This window comes from Pempheris klunzingeri, chromosome 10 (genome assembly GCF_042242105.1).
Source record: "Pempheris klunzingeri isolate RE-2024b chromosome 10, fPemKlu1.hap1, whole genome shotgun sequence".
NCBI lineage: Eukaryota > Metazoa > Chordata > Actinopteri > Acropomatiformes > Pempheridae > Pempheris > Pempheris klunzingeri.
In genome coordinates, this window is record NC_092021.1 from 17,428,269 (window position 1) to 17,454,004 (window position 25,736).

The 25,736-nt window shown below is 39.8% G+C and overlaps 1 protein-coding gene across 2 annotated transcripts; it reads left to right on the top strand.

The window, feature by feature from the left end:
- On the top strand, window positions 1-24,819 carry map3k20a (mitogen-activated protein kinase kinase kinase 20a). 2 transcript variants are annotated; one of them, XM_070838302.1, is made up of 20 exons: window positions 1-134; window positions 1,510-1,699; window positions 3,565-3,652; window positions 8,166-8,267; window positions 9,612-9,677; window positions 9,808-9,836; window positions 10,512-10,649; window positions 12,553-12,639; window positions 13,517-13,591; window positions 13,685-13,791; window positions 16,911-17,046; window positions 20,448-20,492; window positions 20,599-20,629; window positions 20,753-20,892; window positions 21,019-21,081; window positions 21,167-21,256; window positions 23,041-23,157; window positions 23,326-23,400; window positions 23,544-23,685; window positions 23,853-24,819. In XM_070838302.1, the coding sequence occupies exons 2-20, from the start codon at window positions 1,541-1,543 to the stop codon at window positions 24,572-24,574; spliced, it is 2,412 nt and encodes an 803-aa protein (XP_070694403.1). In that variant the 5' UTR covers window positions 1-134; window positions 1,510-1,540; the 3' UTR covers window positions 24,575-24,819. The 2 variants fall into 2 exon arrangements, with proteins under 2 accessions (XP_070694403.1, XP_070694404.1); XM_070838303.1 differs by lacking the exons at window positions 20,448-20,492; window positions 20,599-20,629; window positions 20,753-20,892; ... (4 more) ...; window positions 23,544-23,685; window positions 23,853-24,819 and adding an exon at window positions 17,886-19,307.
- Window positions 24,820-25,736: the final 917 nt, after the last annotated feature.

Below are 25,736 nucleotides of genomic sequence, written 5' to 3' on the forward strand. Positions count from 1 at the left end.
GGAGAAACCCGACAGCGACTCATGAGATTTTCCCGGAACTCTGACTTTAGTTTTTCTGACTGAAAGTTGATCCTCAGCCCGCTGTGACCTGCACAGACGACGAGCAGCTCTGAAAAACTTGACGTCAGCTGTCGGTATGTATGTCAACAATAACAGAGGCGGTCAGAGTGAGAAGCTTTTACATGCAGTATTCAGCCTACATGCAGTATGTACAGGTTTACTGTTGTTTTGGGACTGTTGGGCGTGAGACATACAGCAGTGTGTATCAAGGGCTTTGCTATAACACATACAGCTGTAATAGTGGCAGTTATTCACGTTCCTTTCCACTGCTTTGACTGTAGAGAAAGTTTACTGTGCTCTTTCCTTTTCCATGTTGGTAAATGTTTGCAGTGCATCATGTCCTTATAAAGTCATGCAAATGACCCCAGATCTGCACTGTGAGATCCCTGATCTACTGTAACCACACTGTGATGTTTCTGATCAGCTGTTAGGATGTGACACAGAAGCTGACAGATCACCTCATTATCTGCTAGCTTTGTGTGATTTTTTTACTTTTATTTTTTCATTTAGTTTTGATTACAGCAAATGCCTGTTGTCTGACATATGGATATCAGGCCATTGTTGTTGCAGTGCTTACAGCAGTGTTTGCTATTAAGTGCGAACTGGCAGGAAGGAGTGCAGGAGTGCTACCATATCCCAGTAACCCTGGCCTCTTGAGTGGGCAGACAATACTGTGGGCTGGTCCGCTGAGCAGATTGCTGCGAGGCTAAGTATAGCATGAATATAAGTATATCAGCAGAAAGCAATGGCTCCCCTTTGTGACAATGGAGGCATTCCCCGCTGGGATGGATAGCAACCCCAATGAAGACCCAGGTAACAGCCTTTTAAAAGCTGTAATTGCTCGGCTGTAAATGGGAAACCTACTGTATGAACAATAACAGAGCTTCAATTTCCTGTAATGATGGAATTATTTCTTTACAAGATACTTTTATGCTGCCACGGACTAACAGGATGTCATAATCAATCTGTGTGCACTCCAGCTTGGAAGCATTATGTTTTTAACCCTTGCTTACACAAATACTGCATGTGTGTTGCCTGTGCACGGGCAGGAAGAGCTCACTTCTTGGTTTGAAAAATGAAAAGAATATCTCAAGGTTTTTGTTGCTGTCTCTGCTTGTGGCCTTACTTGTACTGAACACAGTAGACCGTGCTGGAATAGTCAGTGACTTTGGCTGCATGATCACGGCATACCAGGCATGCCATCGTCCTTATACAAGCAGAGCCTGGACCCTGAGCTCATTGCTTACTGGTACTGATGATGAGGAGTGTGTGTGGAGCAGAGGAAGAGACAGGGGATGGTCAGAGAGCTAAAACCAGGCCTCTCGCAAATGGTGTGTTTCTCAGTGAAGCTGTTCTTTGAAGTGGTTTTGTTTTACCATAGAGGACTTTGGTGAGTGAACCAGGCTTCCTTCCTCACTTCCTTCCTTCCTTCCCTGTGATCTCCCTCAGAAGCTGAGTTGGTGCTGAGTGTCATTATGAGATGTTGTCTCCAAGAGCCTCCTTCGTGCAAGTCAAGTTCGATGATATCCACTTCTTCGAGAACTGTGGCGGCGGCAGCTTCGGGAGTGTGTACCGAGCCAGGTGGATCTCCCAGGACAAAGAGGTGGCGGTGAAAAAACTGCTCAAGATTGAAAACGAGGTAGGAGTCATAATTGCACTGGCTTTTCATATACTTTTTAATTGTCAGTATAGTAATCATTTTAATTGCTACCCTATTTAGCGGGATGTGGTGACTTCTGTACCCATCACTCATGGTCATTATACTCCCCCACTCTTAGAAATCTGCTGCAAAAGAAACATTGTGAAATGAAAGAATGTATTTGGCCCAATTACACTAGGGACTGTTCTTGAAATCTTTTTGAAAGCTCAGGCTCATTGTCTTTAAGACAAAAAAAGAATCATCTTTGAAATCTTTTCAGGGAAATTGTATTACATTTGTTGGCCTGTGATAGGATGTTCAGAAAAAATATTCATGGTTTCTTTTATGAAATTGTAAAAGATCACAGATATCCATTCAACTTCAGTCAAGTGTTGGAGAGACGATTGTTCAATGAAAACAATAATGTAATCCTTTCACATTGAACCAATTGTTCATTTAATTATAGTGTTTGGCTACAATTAAATGAATTGGTTTTGTCAGGTGTCGGTTCATTCTATAAATGGCTTCCCAAGGATTTTTCTAGGCCCGTGTTATAGGCTATTTAGCCATGCTAGCAGCGTAGCTCTAAGGAAGGCATTGTAGGAGTGTTGAGCGGTCCACTGCTTTGGCCCACACTGAAATATCTCAACAACTGTTCCATGGATTGCCTTGAAATTTTATACAAACATTCATGGTCCTCAGAGGATGAATCTTACTGACTTTGGTTGCCCCCTGACTTTTCCTCTAGTGCCACCATGAGGATGACATTTGCAGCAATTGGATAGATTGCCATGAACTTTGGAATAGAGATAAAATTCCCAGAGGATGAATGTGATGTTTCCACCTCCATCTCTTATCCTAATGCCTTCCTTTTCCTCTAGTGCCACCAGCAGGCCAGAGTTTTCACTTATTCTGTGAAATATTTCAACATCTACTGAACTTGCTGCTGTTGTTTGCACAAGAATTTGCACATTTTTTTGTACCCGATCGGTGATCCCATAGACTGTGTAGCCACTGTGACGTCACCCTTTAGGCTGTAGATTGCTGTTTCGATGCTTCAGGTTTGGTATTTTGGTCATCATCTTAGTTCTTTGGAGCCAGAACTGCCGTTTATTCTGCAAAGACTGCCTCTGATTGGTTAGTCACAATGTAGTCTCTTCCTAATCGTGCCCGCTTTATCGTCCATTTTACTCTAAATTGGACAATAATTTACTAAATGAACATCATGCTGTATCGAAGAGGACTTCAAACTAGCGATTGAGTCTATAAACTCATTAAGAAATCAAGTGAGAAGTAGAGTCAGTTTTTTATAGACTTCCATGCAACTGGACTTTTTAAATCACTTTTCAGACCCAGAAGCTACGTCTGCTTCTTTTATACATTCTATGGGTGATCATGTGACCTCCTCTAGCGCCACGACGTTTGTGTTCTTTTAATTGTCTCAACAACTTTTGGATGGATTGTCTTGAAATGTAGACATGCATTAACTTTTAATCTGGTGTCTTTACCAGGTACCAGGTGTGTCTCTTACTTTGGTTTATGACCAAATAATCCTGCAAAACTAATAACAACCCCATCAGTTTCAGCTGTACTTAGTGTTTAGTTTAGTGCAAGTTACCAAATGCACTAAACTAAAATAGTTAACATGGTAAACATTAAACCTCATTAGCATCTGCATGGCAGCATTGTCATTGTGAGTATTTTAGCATGCTGACATTATCATTCAGCTCAAAGCACCAGTGGCCACTAACATGGCTGTAGACCCTTGTTCTCTTAGACACAGATATAATGATTTTGCGTGATTTGCACATCAACTTCCATTCTCATTAAAACGTTCATTTTCTCCTTGTGTGTTCATTGTTCAGGCTGAAATCCTCAGTGTCCTCAGCCACCGTAACATCATCCAGTTTTATGGCGCGATTGTTGAGGCTCCCAACTATGGAATTGTCACTGGTAAGATTTTTTCATCCTAAAGCCTTGATATTGACCGTGTCATACACACACGCATAGGGTCTCAATAATAATCGGTGCACAGCAGAGCCACCGGGCCACATCATGATGAAAACGTAGCAGCAGATTCTGTTTGCACCAGTTGCAGTTTGCTCAACACTGAATGGTGCAGAGGTTTCTATGGAAGCTTCGGTGAATGCCAGAGGGTTCAGGAAGTGCACACATTGATACAGTAGTTGTGTGCACCACTGCTTTGTGTCAAGGTTAGAGGCTGAGAAGAATGAAGCTCATGCAACAAGGGGCCCTCGACTCTGCACAGTTTGATCAGACAGGAGTGTTAAAGGTCGTCCTGTGAAGAATAAGTCATTAACGTTCTATTGTGTTTTAAACGATCACTTCTGCTGCTTCCTATTGTAATAGCTTTGATCTCCCCTCACTCTGTTCTGTAATGATAAACATCCACATTTGGACTGTATTCTTTACTCGCCCTGCTCCCCTGTTTTGGGCAGAGTTTCTTAATTTGCCTTTTTTCCAGAGTGTTGTAGCATTTTACTCGCATGCTGTTCGCTGCGCTGACAATGCCTCAAATCACAGGCTGATGATGATTAACTACACAGGAAGCATATAGTGTATGTAATTAGGGCTGCAACAAAATGATTACTTTTACAATGAATCAGTCAGTTACTTTTTTGATAATTGCTTAATTATTCAGTCAGTCTAAGATGTCAGAAAATAGTTGATAAATTGAATCTCTCAATTCACAACAATGCAAATCATCCAATCCTCACATTTGAGAAGCTTGAAACATTATGACATTTTGTATATTAAATGCGTTAAACAATTCATGGATATTCCATTTTTTGTAATTAATATTCTGTCAATTGACATTAATTAACTAATGTTAACTAACTAACTAATTAACTAAACTAACTAATGTCAGCACCACACGTAATTGACACTTAGTTTGCAGGTGGACAGATGACAATCATTTGCTTCACTCTTTCTTAAAAGCAAATCAAATCTTCTCTAATCTTTGCACAACAACAACAAACAGCAAAGCATGATCATCTCAAAATCCACCAGGCTGCCCTACAGCAGCAATTTAGTAGAAACAGCTCAGTGTACATGTATATAGGAAGCTGTGGGGGCTCCTGACATATTTACTCTGTAGCAAAGGCTGAACTTCTGATCTGAGGACTAAGGGTGGGCTAAGATGTGTCATTTCTGTTTGACTGGCTCATTATTGAAAGGTCCATGACAGTCAGGGTTTACTGCATGTTTTGGAATCCCCACAGGTCGTATATTTTCAATATCTTGTCCACTTTTACAAAGATCACATTCGTTCCAGGAAAAAGTGGAACACACTGTATCACTGAAAGTTGTAGCAGCCATCACTCAGATCCTGAACAGGGCGTAACGCCTCCTTTCATCATGTGGACAATACACAACATCCAACAATGCAGCTATAAATACATACTAAATGTTCTTGGCTCCAATTGTAACGAAATTGATAAATACAAGCCCATAGTTCACATTTGTCCTCACTACATCTAATATGTTTATGATTTATGATCATACTGTGACTTTCCCACAACCTGGAGTGACGTTAAATCACATTACATTTGTTGACAGTATCCTTAGTCGGAAGCACTGTACACTAAGTTAATTCAAATGAAAATGAGATGTAGTGACCTCAAAAATCATTAAAAGCAACCCTAACAAACAAGCATGTTTAGTGATTCAGTACTTAGAGTCTCTTCTCTTGTCTTGCGTTAAAACATGGCTTGATCTGCGCCATTTGGAGGGTGAAAGGGGAATGATAAACACTGAGTGATTGTGGCTCAGCTGCTCTTTATTTACCTTTGTAGAAATGTTACAGAATGAGCCCTGCAATTGTTCTGTAGTTTTTCTATCTTATTTATATGTATCCAGTTATTTTACATTTGCAACATTCATCTTCTCTAGTCTACACACTGTAAAGTAACTAAAAACTTATTTAGTGTTCAAGTAAAACTACACACTGTCAAAGCTTAGAATTAGAAGAGAATAAAACATAAAATTAATTTGTATCACTGTAACAGCAGGCTTGTTGGACATGTGTGAAGATACATATGTTTCATAGGGTTCACCGGTGCCCTGGGATATAGTAGCGTTATTATTGGAGAGTGGCTCTTTAAATTTTGAACCCTAACAAGACAACACAACACAAGATAAACAATAGAAACAATAAAACTGTAAAAACACTTTAAATAACAATAAGCAGCATAACAAACTGGGAGCAAATCAAATATGAATATAAATTGTGCAAATGGCAGAATATAATTTGACAGTGTTGGGCTATTTGTTTGTATAAGCAGCATCAGCGTGTGTGTATGATTGTTAAAAATTCAATACCTCTCTACTGCGGTGATTCTCTGTTGTTTGGATGAATTGTCAGAAACAAAAGGCGGGGTTTTAAGAATAGGTACCACGAAAACCAAATCGGTGTTTCAGTTTGCAAATGCATGCTCATGCTCCTTTAATCACCTTAGATAATTTAAATGATCTGTTATTAAAATAGTAAAATAAAATCTGTTTAGATTAGACATAGATTGCAGTCATGTCGTGTCACTTCCATAACCGCAATGAGTTCGACCTGCACATGAGATTTGTGTTTGTAAAATTTCCATCACCATACTCAAATAATTATGTCCATTTATTGAAGAACATTGAGTGTTAAACCTTTGATATTATTGAATGAGCTTGGAGACTCCTGAAATTTTGCCTCGCAATACTATGGAAACTCACTTTGTACAATTTGACTGTAATAAAGCTGGGCGCTGGTGCCTCTGCAGGTTTACATTCACACAGCTCCACGTCCTACAGCTGCATCTCCTTTTTCTCTGCTTTAATTTTTTTAGCAAACGCTAGGTAACTTACCTCTCATCACTTTAGATGCAACTGTATACAGAGTATGGAGTCAAAGGATTTGTAACTCTGCATATTCTCACACTGTGAATAAGTCAAAACAACGGAAACAGACTTTTCTTCACTCTGAAGAAGATTAAAATCATTGTGAGCAGAAGACTCGTGTAAAATCTGTACTCGGTGTCTCCACTTATGCAAACCATCCTTTCTACGTAAGAGCTGTGTGAAAAGAGAACTAAGGAGAAATCATCAAAAGCGAAGTGTTTTGAAGTTGTTGCCACTAAATTTGTAGTTTTAGAGCACGAATTACAGCAGCGCATCTTACAAATGGAGAAAAACTCTTGGTCACTGTTTATCAAAGCACAATCTAATTAGAACCAGATACCCAGATACAGGAAAAAGTTTTATAGCCATCCTGAACATGTTCACATTTATCAGCTCCTGTTATAAATTTCCTGTGTTGACATACAGCAGCAGACCGGGCAGTTTCCTCTTTCTAACAACCAGTGTCTACAACCCATTTAAGAGACCTGTTTGTCTCTGGTAGCCTTAACAATATCGGCCTCATTAACCTCAGCAATCAAGATTTGTTAATGTTTTGGGGTAAATGTACGTTTACCTGTGAGATACACTGCAAGGCTGTTTGTTGTTTCACACACACACACACAAGCTGATCTGTGACAGCTCACTCAGAGGAGGCGGATGATGTTAAAACGAAAGTGCAGAGCCGCAGGCAGTCATATTATCTATGGAATGTGGTGGATGAATGTATCACAGTGCAAAGTACAGACAAGCCTTCACCTGCTCACACAGGCAACTAAAGGCGAGCTTAATTTGTAGGCACATTATTTAAGATACAAGGTTATCTGCTGTCAGCCAGTCTGCTGTCAGTCTTTGCTATAATACAAGTAAAAAAAAAAGCCATTCAAAATTCAGACTCGTAATAATAAAACCATTGGTGTATTTTATGATTGTTAATTAGACTGCTGTATTGGTGCCAGTGCATGTTTACATTACTGCATGGGAACATGATTGGGTTATTATGCACAAACAGAGATTTCCTGCTGTTTCAGCTGGTCTGATAGTGCTTGTTTATCTTGATTCAAGCACTTTACCTCACAAGTATCTCTGTCTACAGAAAGCAAAAATGTTGATGTGCCTGTTCTGCATGCTTTGCCAGTATTACTTCTCTATGTTTTGGACTAGCTTGTGAGGAGATACAATACAGTGGTTGTCAAGACCCACAAACACTGTATGAAAACGGAACAGAGAGACAATTGGTTTGTGTTTTAGATAGACTTGATAAGATGTGGGCTTCCGAGGGAACAGGGAGGCTCATATTGTTCAGTAACGCTGTGATAAATTGAGCTCATCCTCAGTGACAGTGACAGGAGTAATCTGTAAACAAGACACTGTCAGCTGGCTTCCAGGAGTCGTCTGGCAGAAATTCAATTTTCAATTGTTTTCACGTAACGCTCTCACATACTGCACTCATGTGTAATGTAACGTGTATGTATAATGTGTAGCTATGTCACATTGAAGACACTTTACTGTCACAAACTGTCATTCCCAGTGATACAAACTCAAACATAATCATGTCTCTCCACAGAGTATGCCAGTGGTGGATCTTTGTATGATTACCTGTCCAGTGATGAGAGTGAGGAAATGGACATGGGACAGATCATGACATGGGCTGCAGAGATTGCCAGAGGTAAATGTGGCAATTATTTATCTCCTTAGTTGTATTAGTGAATAACAGTTTAACAATTGTACATGTCAGTAACTATGTCTTTGTATTAATGAATTAATTGAAAACGTTTCTTTTTCTGCAGGGTTAAGTCTCTGAGAGCAAACTCTTAATTGGCGTGTTTACAGAATTAATAACAAAAGGTTACACATGATGCAAGTCTGCTAAACAAATAAAATATATACATAATGCAGACAGCTTTAAAGTTTAATATGACAAATGAAATATAACAGAGACACTAGTTAAAATCTGAAAAGCTGAATTTTAGAACTGAAAAAGGCTCCGACAATATTTTTTTCAATCAAGGCTTGTGTCCATAGAGATGGTTTTCTTTTTCTTTTGGATAGTGAAACTGTGAAATGTGCATCTAATCTATGTCATTGATGCCAGTAGTTAGAAGTGAAGCCTGGATGTTTACTGCCTTCTTCAGTAAAACATTTTCTGGTTTTATAAAAAAAAGTCAACTTTGAGTTGGAGCTTCTTTGAGCTTGAAAGACAATTTGTCGCCCCCAGAAAGATACTTTTTTTCCCTAAACATTCAGAATAATGCAAACAAATGGCCACTTAAGTGCAAGATCCTGAGAGAAGCACACACTTTCTCTGTTTTTTTTTTGCCAATTTAGATGTAATTTTAGAGTGATTAGTAATTTTTGGGTACAATTACAATTGAAACTGGATTGCAAATGATTAAGAAGAGGATCAATTGTACCTACATTTGACCGTCATTAATTTGCATACACACAGAATAACTCATTAACTAATGCAACCCTAAGTTATTTATGTAGGCTGTTAAAAAGTAGAGGACCTTAGACTGAACCCTGAGGGATACCTGTATTGATGTTCACATCTTTAGCCACAACACCTTGAAAATTGTTTTGCAGCCTTTGCCATGAAAGCACAGTTTTTCAAGGCAAGACAGAATATTTGACATGTTGCTGCTGGTTTTAAGTCCTCGTTTGTTGCAGTCATTATTGATGTTGATACAGATAACCAATTTCTGTGTGCTTTAGTTCGTGCAGGCACTGTAGGCGGGCTTTTAAAGAGAAATATAAATAAGCAAAAGTCAAGGAGTCTCGATTTTGCTCATTAGTAAGGTCCTAATGATATGTATTTCTACTCAAAGCTGCTGCAGGTCTCTGTCAGCGCACTGCTTCTCTACACAGTATTTCAAACGGGAACAATGTTCCTCTTGTAACATTATCAGCTGAAAGATACAGTATTTTCTCATGTGATTAATCACAACCACCAGTTTATATATGAGTTTCCAGTGATCTCCTCCTGAAAAACTTCCCTTTATGTCTGCTTTAGGAATGCACTATTTACATTCAGAGGCCCCTGTAAAGGTGATCCACAGAGACCTAAAGTCCAGGAATGGTAATGCATTTGATTTCTAGCATACTTTTTGCATCCAAAACATATTAATTTGTAAATACATCACTGCAAGCTAATCTTTAAAGTGAATATATACCTTTATTGACTTTTAAAATCTGTTTTTCTCTTTAAGTGGTTTTGGCAGCAGACAAGGTTCTCAAGGTAGGTTTGTACTATGACTTCTCTGTAGAGTTTTATCTCAGATTCATTTTGCTGCATAATGATTCAGCTCTGATGAGGCGATACTGTCTTGTTAGCCGAACGTTTCAACTTTTAAATCAGAGTTTGAAAGGAGATAAAATACTGATAATATATTTACCTACAGTATATGAACACAAGAGGGCAGTGACTAACTTAGCTTGTGTAAGAAACCACTGACAGCATTGGCCGTTTGTTTTTGTGTAGGTGCTCTGGCAGATGAGACTAGTAGAGAGGAGATTTAACAAAAACACATGACAATGTATTGTACCTGTCATTTGCAAGATAATGTACAAAAAAAAAAAAAATATCCAATAAGTCTTATCTTCTGTATGTTTGTGATGTATCATAGAGCCACATTTTCACACGGTCACATAGCGTGCTAAATGTCCTAAATGACGTGACTGTCATACTGTACTGTAAATATTTACATGTGTAGCATTTACTAACACCAGCATCACCACCAGATGCACACTTGCAGATTATTACAGCCACTGTTGTTTTTCAGTAGAGACAAAACCCGCATTGCTGCTTTGGTTAGTGCGTTTTAAGTATCACACATATGAGATAAGTACATCGTTTGAAAACATTTTGGTTTAGTTTGCAATGATAATCTCAATTCTGTTTTCATCACCTCAGATCTGTGATTTTGGGGCATCTAAGTTCCTGACCCACACAACACACATGTCCTTGGTGGGCACGTTTCCCTGGATGGCTCCAGAGGTGATCCAGAGCCTTCCTGTTTCTGAGACTTGTGACACTTTCTCCTACGGAGTGGTGAGTGACAAGAAGAAGACATTTTAAATTTCATAGATCGTTGTTTTGGCACATAGTTCCTTCTTCAGCATAAACATTTGCCTTTATTCTAGTAATTAAGAAAATCTGGGCACAAACGGTTTTAAGTGTTACAACTTAAACTGCCTCATAGCTGTCCCATTACCCACAATACCTTTCAATTCATCACATGATTCTACATGAATACAAATGCTCACATGTTAGACTGATTCTTCCTAATGTACACATCAACCACATATCTTTCTGTAAGTTATAAAAAGTGTTGACTTACATTGGCTGTGAAAAACAAGAATTCTGGTGACTTTGACAGTGAGCAAGAAAACAAACGAGGCTCATTTTAAATATATAAATTTGTAGTTTATTTGTAATAAGGATATTGTTTTCTGTTCAAGGAAACCGTAAACAACTTAACATTTATTTGACTGACATACGAACACAATGCCCACAGATGGTTGGCACTTAAAATGTTAATAACTCATGTTACATGAGCTTTGCAAAATATTCCGAATGTTATGTCTGATATTGTCAAGATAACTTTCAGGAAATGTCTAACATTGGCTTCTATATATTTTGAAACGTGAAATATACACGTATTTATTATGAAGACTAAATATAAAGAAAACTGAAGACTGATTTGATTCACCCCAGACACATAAACTTTGGTGGCCTGCTATTGGCTGGTGCAAAAAGCTATCGTTTAAGTATGGGGATGACAGCACATATTTTCAGACCTGGAAGTGTGATAGTGTTGCTCTTCGTTGCTCACATTAAAAAAGTGACAGAAATGGTTGCACCAAGAATTAAAAAAGAGGGTGAGAGATGGTGTGGAGGAAGAGGGTTTCTGAAGCTATTCCACCTTCCAATACGCAGTTCTGATGGAGTATAATGGCCGCTTTAGACTGCGAAAATTGCATTAGCCTCTTCAGGAGTTTTAGGAAGTTTAGGACTGCACTTAAGACCATTTCTTAGAGTGTTTGTACTCTGGTTGATCTCAGTCATTTCTTCCTCAATTATTCGTCAAATACTGTCATAAAATCCAGTGGAAATGTATGCATCATGGCACATCAAAGGTCAAGTTAATGATTGACAAGAAGGTGAAAGTTGAGTAGTTAAGTCAGAACTCATTTATAAACAGTTTTTAAGGGAAGATTTGACAGGTGTTTGTTTTAATACCTTGAAAACATTTGTAGAAATTGCAATTAAATCACTCATGGCTTAATAACTGTGACCTTACTGCCCCTTAGAAACTCACTGCGTCTTTCTTATTCTTGAAACTCGAAAACAACACCAGTTACCCCTTAACTAGCTTAACAATTGCAGTTCCTATTAGACAAGGGTAAATTACTGATGAATTAACTTAAAAAATGTGTAAATATACATCTAAAAATTATGCTTCCCTGGATCTACGCTGGATTATTTGACAATGTTTATGATTGCATTGAACGTTTGACTGCAAAGTGATTTATGTTTGCCGTTTCCCCCCTCAAGTTCTTTCCTGAGGAGCTTATATTGACAGTAAAATACATACATGTAATGAGATGCAGCTGGCAAGTACAGTGGAGCCTCTGGCTGTTTGTGAAACTCCTCCACCTTTTTATGATCTAATGTTTTAAGATGTCAACGCAGGTTGTTATTTCTGAATACCAACTCAAAAGAGCCTAAATTATCGAAGGGGTACCGTTATTGTACCTCATGGCTTCCTTTTAATCGTTGTTGGAAATCTAAATTGAGTCTCTTTGTCTATTTTGTATGTTGCATTTGGTCTCCAAGAACGACAGAACACATATGAATGCATATGAATACATATGCTATATGAACAGATAAAAGATTCTCCTTGATTTAACTTTGTTTGTTTACTGACCTTGGCTCTTGACTTTTGCGACAGGTGCTTTGGGAAATGCTCACCCGTGAGATACCCTTCAAAGGCCTGGAAGGTTTACAAGTGGCCTGGCTCGTGGTGGAGAAAAATGAGGTACTCTAATGTGTGATTACATGTAGAAACACAGCATGACCTTTGGAACTGAAGAGTCGTTATCGCCCAGATAAATGGACATTCCTTTGCAAGGAATCAATATTTTGGTTTATGATGTTTTGCGATGTAGACATCTGTATTTATTGTCAGGAACAGTTGCTAACTGCATCTTTAGATCATGATGCTTTATTCAAATTGTATGTTTCTGCTTGGAGTCATACATTTAAAATAACTGGTTAAGGAAATTTTCAGAAATACTATATTTACGATATTTTCTCATGTCTATATGGTAAATATGAAGCTACAGCCAGCAGATCATAAGCCTAGCTTAGCATAATAACTGGAGTCTCAAATATTTCATCATTTATTTTGCTAAAAAGTTGCACTTATCGTGGAACTTGATCAATCGGCTTCAAATAAAAACCTTCATTGACAAGAGAAAAAAGGTAAGAGACAGGAGGGAAATAACAGAAAGAACAAGAGTTTGACTGCACAGATAGTCCAGCGATCAAAAGGTTGCAATATATCACATATATTTATTTTATTTGTTTGATTTGTTTAATAACTGTAAAAAAAGTGTTTTACAAGGGTTAGTGTGTGGTACTATTTCTTTAGCAGCTGGAGTCTTGTCATCGCTGTGAATTTGATAGACAACAAAGAAAACCAGTGGAGCCCTCATCTCCAGTCTATATGCTAAGCTAAGCTAACCGAATGCTGGCTGTAGCCTCATATTCATCACACATGCAAGACTGGTATCAATCTTCTTTTCTTTAAGAGAAGTGAAGAAGAGAATTGTTCAAAATGTCAAACCATTCCCTCAAATCAGTGCCTCTTCTTAACCAGCATCTCGTCCTACAACCGACTCTTTGTGTTTTAGAGGTTAACCATACCGAGCGGCTGTCCTGCCAGCTTTGCTGAGCTCATGAGGAACTGCTGGGCAACAGAGCCAAAAGTGAGTGATCTGCAAAGTTAGTATGGAAATTAACAACATATGTATGTTATGATTTGAATCACACACAGAACAAATGCTTGTATGTTCATTTAGGAAAGGCCAATGTTCAAGCAGATCCTCTCTACTTTGGAGTCCATGTCTAATGACAGCCAACTTCCTCAGCAGTGCAACTCTTTCCTTCACAACAAGGCTGAATGGAGGTAATGAGATCAGCCAGGCCCAGTAAATGTATTTATAACTGTCTTTTTTCCCCAATATACTGCCTCAGCCTAAGGAAATGTGCAACTGTTTTCAAAGAATGATGTGGAAATGTAGCTGATGGGGGCCGTGAAACACAAAAAAAGACTTGAGATCATGCATATAGATCTTTAATAATTACACTGATAGCTACATAAAGGCATGAAAACCTCCAAAGAATCATCCATCTGGATATACTTCCTCTCTTTACCCATAAGGCCCTAAAAATAATCACCATCTTTTTCAAGTAGAAGTGTTTAATTGGGTTGTATGAGCAGCTGGAGGTTTGGTGATGTTCAGCACAGCCTGAGTCTCAGCTGTTACTTTATTCTCTGTCTGCCTCTCTGCGGGGCTTGTCTGTTCTCTGAGGTTTTTCCTCAGAAGTTGTGCTGGTGGCATCATGTCCAGGCAGCCATCTGCAGGTGGAGCGGGCTGGAGTGAATTTTGCAGACTCTGAGAATGTGTGGCACTGAAAGACTCAAGTGGCTTGATACTGTAAGCTTCGCTGGCTGAAAATGGAAAGAGAGGCTTGTGGGTGATCAGAGCAGGTAGCTTCACCAGACAGATGACAGAAATGTCACGTCAGAGCAGCGAGATCTGTTTGGCTTGTTACAGTTTTTAGCAGTTATCTGATGCATTACTCAGGGATTACTAAGGACACAGCAGATACAGTTTTCATTGCAAACTGATTTAATTACTTTGTTTGAATTGAGACAATTTCTATCAGGTTGTGTCGACTTCTGGTTTGAAGGATGTGCGTTTACATGTCGTGTCGTGTCGGAGTTATATCCCTTTTTTTAAAATGGTTAGGGCATCACTGAAGTTATTGCAATTCATGCTGAGGGCGTCATGATCAAATAAAAACAACAACAGTAAATGTGTGTTGAACAGTGTCGGAGATGACCTCAGCTGGTTAAACATCCGTTGAGTCCTCTCCTTCCCTCCAGCATCACTGAGATTTACTGTACTGACTCACTGTTAGCTGTTCTTATTTAATTATTTTTGTTCTGTGTGCTGCTCAGCAGTTAATAAAATCCTAATCCTGGTGCCAAGAGGACGTCTGAAGTGTATTGTTAGATCACTCTGAGTCTTAAGTATTTGCTATCAGTTACTGTGTTGTTGTAAAATCAGCAGTTATATTATATAATACTATGTCCATGCTAAACCAGTAGGTTTTTACAGCAGCACCAGAGCTTTGCAAACATGGCCCTTAACAATATTGTGTGCCTGCTGCGACATAGCTCAGGGGCTGTAGATGCCTTAACTTACTTAGGAGAGGGTTATCCGCCGTTAGCAGTAAGGTGTCATAAATAAATGATGGAAACGTCATTTGGTGAAAATAATCTTGATTTTAGATGCAAATCATATTTCTATGTGTTTAACATTGTATCTTTTTACAATATTTTGGAATTACAGTAATTTTGAGTTGCAGTTTTTGTTGGATGGTTTGTGAGGCCACATTTCTTTGTGTTTTTATCAGTGGACAAAAGTACAACCATACAATCCATACCGCAGTTGTTGAGACATTTCACTGAAAACCACATATGTCAACCTCATGTTGGCGCTAGAGGAAAAGCCAGGGCATCACCAAAGTCTATAGCATTCGTCATCTGAGGACCATGAATCAGAAAATGTAATTGCAATCCATCCAGCAGTTATTGAGATATTTCAGTCTGGACCAAAGTGTTGGACTGACGGGTGTCACTAAAAAAGGCGCCAGCTCCTGGAAAGTTATTTCAATGTAAACACCTTCAAATTAAAGGGGAGAGTCACTACTTCATCCTTATAGTCATCATGTCACGTCAGGTCCAGTGTCGTAGTACTACCAGACTAAGATCAAATGTCAAACACTGGGAGTTTTACACTGTGAGCGTAAAAGTCAAAAGCAGCTGCAGCTCAGTGGTGGATGTTTTACAACCACTGAATGGATATATCTTATAATTCATTTATCTAATTATTTGACTTAAGAAGAAAATATAAAGTCACACTAGTTAGATATCGAACCTGTAACACTGAACAGATGCCTTACCTACAGGGTAATATGAAATATCAAAAACATAACAAAAGAAATTATTTTGGAAACTGAGACAGAGTGGAAATTGTTTGAGGTGGGAATTGTCAAAGTGGAGGACCGGGAGGGCTGGGCGGAGGAGTAAGGGTGGGCTTTCCTGTCTGGGCCACATGTGTTCATGAACAGGAAGTGTGAGAACTAAGTTTTTGTTGGTCTGAAGCTCAGCGTGGATTTCCACAACGCACTGTGCAGCACCACCTGCTGGCCAAAATTAATTTCCCCAGCATGAGGTGAACATGAGACATTGTCCTGTCTTTGTCCTGTCAGACAGATGCCAATCACCTTCTGACTGCAGGGCTTCATTGGGTTGTTCACAGAGGAGTTTCATTGTATTTTGTCATAGTATGTGTTAATGCTTACCGTCCCAGCACTCCAACTGTGAATAATATCACTTTTCCTTTGATTTTTGTTGTTTCAAGGATGAGGCTAGTGAGATGAGAACAAATCCCACAAAAAGATAAAAACTTGGGTGGTTTAATCACTACAAAAAGTTACTGTGCAAAATTACAAAACTACATATAGATAGATATATATAAGAAAGGTAATTAACCTTAAGTTAACCTTAAAGTTAATTAAGGATAAATAAAAAAAATGTAGTTGTAGAGGCTTTAGAGTGAGTCAGAGCGTTGCACTCTATGAACTCTCATTTCAGTGAACAAAAGCATCATATTTGCTGAATTAATTGCACATTCACTGTCCTGCTGTAAAAACAAATGAGCAACAAACAAATGAGCCCCTAACAAATGCACCGTTTAGTACTACAGTGCCTTCAGTAGAAATAGAAATACACTTGAGGCTGAGTGCCACAGACATGGTAGAGAAGTTGGAGTGTACGGAGGGATGGACAAACATATTGTTGGTTTTGGTCTTTTCATGGGATTTGTTGACAAAAAATAATAAATCATGTCAGGCTTCATAGATATAGAACAAAAATCTGCGGACTCTTTTTCAAAATTCAGCGTGGAGATATTTGGTGAGTTGTTGACATTGCTCTCCTGCTGTACACGACAGGTTTGAGATTGAAGCCACACTTGAACGACTGAAGAAGCTGGAGAGAGACCTGAGCACCAAAGAGCAGGAGCTGAAGGAACGAGAGCGGCGCCTAAAGATGTGGGAGCGCAAACTCATCGAACAGTCCAACAGCCCGGTGAGTTCCTCATTATCCTCTCTCCACCTTGGTCCACCTTCAGCTGCCGCCAACTGTCAAGTGGTCACAGCAGCCAGCGCCTCACTTTTACACTGCTGTTCAAATGCGTGTTTCCTCAATCCCATTAGGAGAGGGACAGAATTCCCCTGATCTTCCTCTGGGGTGAAGTGGAAATGGGAAATCAGTGGAGTGAAAATAAAACGTGTGAAATGAGAAGTAAAGAAAAAAGCACATTATGAGAACATTATGGGCAGCGTGTATTATTGCCAGCGCTGCATTTATGTGCAGTGTAGTGCATGGTTGCCTGTCAAGTACATTTGAATCAGGATGCACAGAGTGAATGCTGCATTCCTCACTAGAATTCATATTGAATCGTGAGCATCAAGCCTCTGACTTGCAGTTCACAGCTTTTTTGCATGCAAAAGACACAACAGATTATATTCTGTTTTTTTTTCACTTGTCTGTCTGTGAACAAAATGTGTTGTTTTTTCTCCAAGACCATGTGTGACTGGATGCCACAGTAGTGTCTTGTATCTTGGAAGCTGCCACTCAACAAAACACACTCTCTAAAGTCTGAATTTTAAATAGTTGACAAAACCTATGGATCAAGTACGCTAAAATCATTTCCTGTGTTCCCTTTCTTTTCCTGTCCCGCCCTTTCTCTGTCGTCCTGTTCTGTGGGCTTCCCTTTGCCAAGTAGTTTTCTAAATCACAACTTGTTTGACTTGGGCTTAATGTTTTGGGGTTTGAAACTGATTACTCACTTCCTGTTCTTTTCTATCCTCTCCTCTTTCCTTCTACCCCCCCCACCCCGCTCTCCACCTGTCTCTGCCTCTCAGCTCTTCTTACCTGTGGCAAAAAAGATAAGCGCTAAGTCGTTCTATCAGTCTAAGACGGAGGAATCAAACAGTTCACAGATGTCATGTCAGATCACAACCTCCAGTAACGAGGAGGTGAATCTGCAGTCCATGATGAAAGGCTTTGGGGACATGTTTTCCTTGGACGTTGGCCGGCCTGTCCTGCACTCAGGCATGCAGGTCAACATGCAGGCCAGGCAGAACTCCTCCATGTCGAGCTGTGTCAGAGAAGGACACAAAATCAACATGACTCTGGGGATGGGACGCTTCTCTTGGTCTGACGACAGTGAATAAAGCTCTCCGACGTTCCGTGTTGCCCCAGCTGCATCTGTCAAATACTATGATCTCCCTGGATGCATTTGTGTTGTCGTGGAAGTACTATTTCTTAATGAATTGCTTGTTCATTCACAGTGATTATCTTGTCATTTGAATAATCTTTACTTTGTCCCTAGAAATCAAATCTTGGCTTAGTTTTTCTTCTGCTTTGTTAAAGTTGTTTTTATGATGTGCCTTCATAAACAGCTCAGTGTAGCACAGAACCATATTATAGAATATATTTGTAACCCTCAACCTATGGATATTATGGATGTCATTTACTGTATGCCTAATGTGCAGGATGTATAGTGCCATGCATGCTGTGAAGAAAAGAGCCACGTGCGCCAGTTGCTTAGAGAAGGCCAGGCTTTTATGATGAAGTGACATTTTGCTGACATTAAGATTGGCCAATTTGTTCTGGATGTGGTGGAGTGCAGTTGTTGAGACGCAGTCTCTTACCAGGATGAAAAAGTACATGTTTTTTCCTCTGACTGACCCAGGTTTAAAACAGCAGGAGAGGGACTTTGGTGTGTGACTGTCAGCTTCATTCCTTCATTTTACCTTAAGACAACCTTCTTTCTTAGGCTCAAAAAGCTAAAAACATTTTACATACAGTATCACATCTGTTCTGACTGAATATTCGCCTCAAGGCCTGCACTTTACAGTAGAGAAAATCATATTAGGATTAGTGTTCAGTTAGGTATTATGCTTCATCTGGGGGAAGGACATGCTTCCTTGAGCATAGCCCATTAAATTGTCCCTTTCACTTGTTATCATCAGTCAGTCTCATGAGGATGTAATCCTCTGTATTCCTGTGTTGTTGCTTGTTAGCTTCCCTGCAATGAGCTAACATTCCTATTCAAACATTGACTGTACTCCTGTGGCATCGAGCCCTAGAAATACCACATAATATAACAATGAGCACAGACTCTTACTAATATTTACATTTTGCTGTGTGAAATCCAGGCACTTAGCTTACCCTAAAAACATTCAACTACCACACTTGTAAGTCTACTTCCACCAAAATCACACAACTTGCAGCTTCTTGATGTGACATATTTTCCTGCATCCTTCACTGTTTTGTCAATAAATCAGTTTCTTTCAACTCTATGCCAATCTGTCTGTCTTAGACTGATTTTATTACTTTCCTTACATGGACAAATAGTGACAAAAGGACAAATGTTACACGAAAATGATGTTGTTTTATTATAGAAGACAGAGCAGAGCGTGACTGATAACATTTTTATAAGATTGTAAAATATATTGCTTCTGTAGGTGGTTTTTTTTTCTGCTTCTTGTGACATAAACTTCATGCCACTTTATTGTATTATTAATGGTCTGGTTACCCATCATCCACTTAGTCCACATGGGGGCAAGTGTGTGAACTAAAAACCATCTTAAAGTCTTTCCTCTTCTGCAGATTCCTCACACACGTCATAAACACAAAAACTGTGTCTAAATTTGAGATGTAGGTACCTTTGTCAGCAGCATGGATCTTAATAAAAAGAATCATAGCAGAACATTTGTGAAATACAATACGCTGTTTGAAAAGTGTTAAGAAAATGTTAAGTCACTCCAATGAGACTTTGGCAGCAGCTGAGTGTTTCTGAATCTGTTTACTTCCAAAGTGCAGCACTGGAGGAGGTGGAAAATGCTGCAGGGCTGAGTGGCTTTATGAGGCGTCGGGCTGCACTGAAATGTATGGCAGCGACTGTCTATTGAGACCGGAATTCAGTTCATAATCTGAGCTGTTATCAGATGTCGTGGGAAGAAGACAGTGAATGGGGATTACTCATTCATTTAGTCATCTTTCCTCCAATTTTCCATTGCATTATTTCTGTCATTACACACCAGTCTCATGAGCACAATGATGAAATCTTTATTTTGACTGGCAAGTTTCTGCCTGATTACATTTAATGAGCAATAAATGATTTATCATTCAAATAGATCACGTTAGATCAGACAGATGGACATTTCGGTTTGATATAGACCATTAGAGGCAAGTTGTCTTAATCGCACAGCACAATAACCGGAAAAGTAATGGCTTCGAAGACATGGAAAACACGGCTATTTTCCATTTTAATAACATTTACTTAGATCGTGTGATTTTTACTTAAAGATCTGTCTGTCTGGGAAAAAAACATCTGTTGTCAAAAGTACATGTTTCACACTCTGTATCCATCCAAAATCTATTGGTGTTACTTCTGTTTGTCTTTTGTTTCTATGCAGTTGCTGCCCACCCTTGACATCTATACATGGACAGAGGAACATGTGGTCAGTACCATTATGTTTACCTCAAAATTAATGTATTAATGTAGATTTTCATACCACGTGAAACCATTACTATTAAAACTAATATGTTACCATTTTATTCTTTCAGTTTTTCTGGATGCAGCAAATATTTGGCGCAGGTTTGTTTATTTGCTTCCCAAAGTTGTACACTGCAAGATAATCTTTAATCCGGCTTTGGCAGCTTCAGGCTCTTTATTTGTGTTCTGCTGTTTAAAACCTGGGTGCATCGTTTTCTCTTTCAGGGGAGGGTACATGTGGCATGCAGCTGTATGCAGACCTGTTTAAAGAAAATCACATCACCGGAAAGAGGTTGCTATTGCTCACAGACAGCGACATGCGGGACATGGGGGTCAAGTCCAAAGGTCACGTCATGCACCTTAAGGCAAGGCACAGTTAACCATTAACCACCACAGTCCTCTGTTGTTGTTTTTTTACATAATTTACTAGATCAGATCTTCGTTCATCAATATTTGTCATTGCAGTAAATCTCACGTTTTCTCTTTGGCAGGGTGAAATTGAAAAGCTAACTAATGATTACCTGGGGCTCGTCCACTTCCCACCGCTACTGAAGGTATAAAGTTTCTTCATAATCTTCAGGAAGAGTTGCCCCTTTGGTTTTCTGTGCATATTTGGGCCTAAACCCCTTTTCTACACAGGATGAGCTGGAAAAGGAGTTGGAGAGGAGTAAAACTGTAAATCTGGAGCTGGTGTTTGGATACCACTGGAAACCAGGAACTGGGAAATCTGTAAGTTTCTAGTAAAACAGAATCACGAATAAATGGTTTATCTACTTTGATCGGGATTGTTATTAATTGTTAACACAGATGAAGAATAAAATCCTAAATAGATATACAGAATCATGTTTTTGCCAGGTTTGAATCAGCCTCCTTGTACTGAAGCTGTTTGTTTGGAGGATTCATGATGATGGCTGTTATACTGACCATTGAAGGCATCACTAGACATGTATAAAACCAGACAAATAAACATTTCATTCTCAGCCATGTATCACATCCACATCGACTTGCTCGAAGCCCTTTGTTAGGGTCTCAAACTGTGGAGAAAGGGTGGCTCTTCACTTGCTGTTTGAATTTAATCAAAAATAGACCATTTAGCCAGAAGTCATTTTCTTTTTAAAAGGCAAACGTTATTTAATCTTTCAGCTGTTCATTGTCCCATCATAAATAGTCCTCTTTCAGTGTGTTCGGCAGGGCTGAAACGAGCCTGCTAATTGCCTCCCATTTCTTCTGACATGTGGTGGTTTAGTGGGTAGAAAACACAGCAGGGAGAAGGAAACAGGAGGCTGAGAAAATGAGAGCTAATTATTTTCCCCTGCCTGGTGTCAGGTTCCGTGTCAGCCTTGTTTTTACAAACTGGAAGGTTTTTTGCACTAAATAAAACAAACCCGCACTGCATTTTTTTCTTCGCCCCTCTTTGCTGGCGATGTCATGGAAGCAGCTGCACTTCTCAAAGACAAAATGAGGGCCTGCGATTGTGCGGCCACCATCTGACAGCCACTGAGGGTCCCCTACTAATGAGGATATCACCGTGCAGCCAAGTGAAAGGTGCTGAATTATGTATGAGTTGTCATTAGACGCACTCGGGTCCTAGGCATCATTACCAGACATTGTTTCTGCTGGAGTGATTAGACTAACATGGACCTGGGAGCCCCGGTGCGACCGTCCAGTGCCGACACCAGGCCAGCGCGGGGCCACTAGTGTGTTTCTGAGCCAGAGGCTTGCTGAAGCTTCCCCTTTGAGCCGTTTCCAGCCCCTGGGGACGATGCAGGAGAGGGCGAAGGCTCCTCAGATGAGTGTGTTACTGCCACTCCTCTGATGTCTTTCTCTGTGATCACTACACAATGGATTGGCCTGCGCCATGAACGCTGTGTGGTTGAGCAGTGACCTGTGGTGTCGTGGCCGGCTTTTGGGGATTGGCAGAATCATTACTGCTTCGTCAGCATTCAGTATGCAGGAGAAGAGGGCTGGGGAATTGTTCAGATTTGTGCCTCCTAGTGAGAATTTGATGTGTCCCACATACAGCAACTTAAGAGGAAAATCTTCACCTTCAGTGCCTAAAATGAACCATTCCTGCTCCAAGAAATTAATCCTGGATCCTGAGAATTATAACATCAAATGTTTGACAAGGAATTTATATCGTCTACATAATAGTCATTTTATGAAAAGCAACAATTCTCACTGCGATGTTGATGCATTAGTGTAATAGTGGAGAACAGTTTTCCATTAACAGGCACAAAATTGCATTTGATATAATATCACATTTTTTCATGCCCTTGTGATTTATTTAGAATATTTTATGTTATAATTTCTGTCTTCCCACACAATATGAGGCTTTGTGGCCAATAACTTGCCACTACCATCTAACTACCTCTAGGTTGTGCTGTTGGTTTATATTCAAGAGTAACCAAGTTCTCTTCAAAGAACACTGCAATTATAAACTTTTCCATACACTCAGGTGCTCTTTCTGAGTGTACCAGACCAGACCTATACTATCTCACCATTTCTCTTTCAAGGACTGCAAATGGAAAATGTACCTGGAGCTTGATGGAGATGACGTAGCAGTAACGTACATTAAAAACGTCGTCTTCAACGCCAACCGACAGGATGTGGAAATCCTGCGGATGACTAAGGTGTTCTTACAAATCACAAATAATATGACCACTCATGTTTTGGTTAATACTAAATGTTGTCTATGCTATATTTCTGACCTAACTGGCATTTTGCCTCTTTTCCTTTTACCTCTTTTTGTTGTTGCCATTGTCAGATTTTCTTAATGAACTAATGTCATTGCAATGCAGCCACCTTTTGTGATGGACAAATGGATCGTTGGACTACAGCAGAACCAGAAAGTGGATTACACGGTCAATTATGAGGTGAGCCATTTCAGCAGCACATCACAAAACAACGCAAATCTGCACATCAGCCATTTGAAACATGAATTTAGAAATCACAGAATAAACATCTCTGACACTACGTTGACCTTATGTTGTCCTTCGCTTTTGACTGGACACTTCAGAACGATGTCAAGTCACCAAAGTCCACCAGACACAGCTGTCCAGTGACGTGGAGTCTCGGTGGTGGACAAGACGAGATCAAGACAGTGGAGCTGGTCATCGAAACAGCAGCAGAGTGGAACCCCATGGACAAGCCTAACTCTGGTTATTGTTTAACTTATAGTTCTGTTGTCACTGCTGAACAAATAAAGATTGTTGCTGTTTGAATTTCCCAGGAATTGAACAAACAAATCACAAATCATATCACAAATAGCAAACAAGCAAACACAGACTGTGCTCCTGTTTTAATAAGTGCATATCTTCATTTTTAGAATATGATCACGCATGGATGTACCATGTAAGGCAGAGGCAGATGATGACCCAGAAATCCCTGCAGATGACCGCTCCTCTGACTGCCTTCTCTAGCTCTGATGCCCGCACTCTGCCTCAGTTCCTGTCTGCACATGAAAGCCAGGAGTTTTCTTATGCTGCAGCTGTGCGCCGCTCTCCAAACCGCGTCCGTGCAGTTCCCTGGATTGACTCACGCAGCTCATCGCCAACCACCAGCCTGTCGGCCAAACTCTCCCCGCTCCATCTTGGGTCAAAGGGCAGCAGCCCCTCTAGCACTACATCAGAGAGCGCCTCAGAGAGGGAACGAGAGCGTCCACTCAGTGCTGGAGCAGTGCATGACTACCGCAGAAACAACTACTTTGGCAGCACATTAACTGTGGGAGGGGGGCAGGTTAGGGGGGACGCATGGACCAATACTAGAGGTAGCTATATTCATAATAAAACCAACAAAACCTCACGACAGGCGGGGAGGCCACGGTCCAGCAGTTACAGTTTCACACCACAGAACCGCCCCTCCATGATACCAGGTATATTGTCTGTGACAGAAGACCCCGGTGAGGAAAAAGAAGGAGCCAAAGCCAGCGATGGAGGGTGGATCAAAGTGGAGCGACATAAAAGATTACCACGTCAGGACAATAAACAAGTCAGAGGTCGACCGAGGAGAGGGGGCCGGGGAGGGCGCGGCGCTGGTGGAAGAACATAATGTGGGCTGCACATGAACTGACAGCTTGTATATTGAACATGTGATGCACTGAAAAGGTTTCACATAAGAATAATGACTACTTGCATGCTCAGAAATTAGCAGCTTTTTATAAGAGAATCATACTGATACTTATGTAAATATGAATTCATGTAAGGTTTTAGTTCCCCCCCCGTCAAGTTAATTAAATTTATTATCATAAAACTGGACAATTCAGTCCTTGTTCTTCAATCTTTCTTTCTTTTATTAAATGGCAGATGGTAACCAGCATTTATGGTTTCATAAGAAATGCATTTTTTTAATCAGCCCAGTTTTTCACAAGCAACCAAATAAACCTTTTTAATGCTTTGACCAAATATTGGATGAAATATTCTCACTCGTTTCTTCAAATATATACTTTCTAAGTTGCACCTTTAGTGTGTCTCTTTCTTTACGAGTGTTTTCGCACAGCAAAATTACATGATCTACTGATTGCATTGTTTGAAAAAGGTGGTATAAAGAAGAGAGAAGTGCAAAGGTTGATTTGGTCTGGTGTGCCTCGCCCCAGTGTTGTGATGTTCTCCTTTTTGATGCTTCAGTCATACCCACTTCCTGTTGTTTACACACTGCAGCCAACCTATTTTTTTAGTCCTATCTCAACTTTCATACCAGTCTTTAGTGTCATATTTTCAAATCCCATTTGTATTCATCCTTATTAAATTAGATTTCTCATACTTCCTCTTTCATTCCCCCATAAATATCCCTCCTTTAATTCCTTTGTCACCTACAACCAACATAAAGTGTGACTGAATTATTCATATGAGAACGTTACTATATATCCTCATTATGTCTGAACACTATATGATCATTCAAATTTTATTTGTTGGATGGTAGTTGGAAGGAACCCAACATTTTACCCGCCTTGCATGCAAATTAAGTGACAACAAATTCGCGCCAAGGCAAAGAACCTGGAAGATAAACGACTTTTGTCTTTTACTAAATGCACCCAAATTAATCCACTTGTGAGTATTGGTTAATCAGAGATATATTGACTACATTTTAAAATGTGAATATGGAGATTCGGCTATGTATTTGGGCCCCTGTGTTTCACAAAGAGTGCAGTATTTTGTTGAGCTGCCCGGCTGTGTTTTATGCAGCTTCCAGGACTTTGCTGTGGCGCGGGAAA

What these genes read in the sequence shown, in the direction of transcription:
- map3k20a (XM_070838302.1), top strand. Translation starts at nt 1,541, where the DNA reads ATGTTGTCTCCAAGAGCCTCCTTCGTGCAAGTCAAGTTCGATGATATC. An exon ending in CACAACAAGGCTGAATGGAG is followed by an intron (nt 13,792 to 16,910) that starts GTAATGAGATCA and finishes TGTACACGACAG; the next exon opens with GTTTGAGATTGAAGCCACAC. An exon ending in AACCAGGAACTGGGAAATCT is followed by an intron (nt 21,257 to 23,040) that starts GTAAGTTTCTAG and finishes TTCTCTTTCAAG; the next exon opens with GACTGCAAATGGAAAATGTA.